General features: G+C 37.8%; 1 protein-coding gene across 1 annotated transcript in view; it reads right to left on the reverse strand.

Moving 5' to 3' along the window:
* Nucleotides 1-931: 931 nt before the first annotated feature.
* LOC102026380 (prolactin-like) overlaps nt 932-1,530 on the reverse strand; it is a 6,406-nt gene continuing 5,807 nt past the window's right edge. The window contains exon 4 of the mRNA XM_005415032.1: nt 932-1,123. Within this exon, the coding sequence (XP_005415089.1) occupies nt 932-1,123 (192 nt within the window). The remainder of the gene's footprint in view (nt 1,124-1,530) is intronic.

Here is a 1,530-nt window from a genome sequence, read left to right on the forward strand (position 1 = left end):
TGGCACAGAGCCGAGGTCAAGTTTAATCCTGTCAGCAAAGTGAAGCCTATGACAGCATCTCAGAGGCCAGGGATGTCAGAGCTCTTCTATGTCTCCCATCCCTGTGTTTCATCTCACATAGTCAGAGGAAAAAGATGAGGTAAAAGAGGAGAAAAACCATTAGAGGAACTGACTATCTTATGAGCTGTTATATCACTTGAGTGACCACAATGGGAGGGGAAAAAACCGTTCAGCAATATATGAGACAGACTTGCAATGTGAATGAACTGGACTTATTAGATCCAGACAGGGTGAACAGTATGAAGGGTTTCCCAGATGATGCTAAGGAGATGGGAATGCAGCAGAACACGGTAGAAGACGTGTGGCGGAGACCTAAGACATGTCACATTTGTGTTCCGGCAGTTAGGAGACTGGGACAGTCTCAGTAAATCTTATGCTACTTCTGGCCTCGCTCTTACAGTAGAGCTTGAATTGTTTGTCAACACACTGGGGACTTTAGCTCAGACAACATGGCTGGATTTCATGAAGTACTCTGCAAATTTTGCATGCTTCATTCTACTGTTAAAGAAATTATACTTTTGTAATTTGTGGATGTTCAGAATGTGACTCACATTAAATCACTGCAATTCTGAAATACTTTGTCAGTGGTCTTATTTTAACGGCAAGCGTCTGCTACTTTTCACCATTTTCACAAGATCTTCCCAATGATGATGGTAGATTTTCTTTGGTTTCATACTACATGGTTAAAAGAAAATTTGACGAAAAAAAAATTGAAGTACTTGCCAATGTAGAGTCAACTTTTATTTCTTAAGAGGAAAAAATTTATATTCTTCCACCCAAGATACTATTAAAAAGCAATAAAACTGAAGGGAGATTTATACTTTATTCCACTGTTAAGAACCATCTCCATAAAGAAGGAATGAATGCAATCTCAGCATTTATCATACTTAAGAGTATAGCATAAGAATGACTTGAGATGATCAGTAATGTCACGGGAATCAGAAAGCAAGCAGCGGAGGAGATTAAAAGTAGTAAAGAGGTTAACTTCTTCATTAGCTGATTGCAGCGATGGGAGGTCTGTCCAAACAGCAGAGTCCACATTCCTTGTGATGTCAGGATCAAACTGTCACAAAATGAGAAATATTTATTACTTCTTTTAATAGATTTTATCAATGTTTCTTTTACTTGATCAACTCAGATTTGGGGAAGAGAGATTAGTGCACACTTTCACTAATGGTGTAAGTTTTCATGTATTCTGGTCAAGATTTCATGACACTGTTAGCCATCAAAGGCATCTGAGAAAGACATTTGGCATTTGTCTTTTGCATAAGTGATTGCAGGGAAAGGATATTCCTTCCCCAATAGAGAAGGGCATGACCACAAATTGGCTTCTTGAATGTATACATTATATAACCAAGGCACATTGTTGAGGCTACTTTATAGTCCTTAATTTAAAGAACTTTAACATTTCTTGAATCATTCTTTTTTTTTTGTTTTTTTTTTTTTGGTTTTTCTCCGGTACCGGGAACC

The sequence above is a fragment of the Chinchilla lanigera genome, unplaced genomic scaffold (genome assembly GCF_000276665.1).
Source record: "Chinchilla lanigera isolate Chin_1 unplaced genomic scaffold, ChiLan1.0 scaffold00228, whole genome shotgun sequence".
Lineage (NCBI taxonomy): Eukaryota > Metazoa > Chordata > Mammalia > Rodentia > Chinchillidae > Chinchilla > Chinchilla lanigera.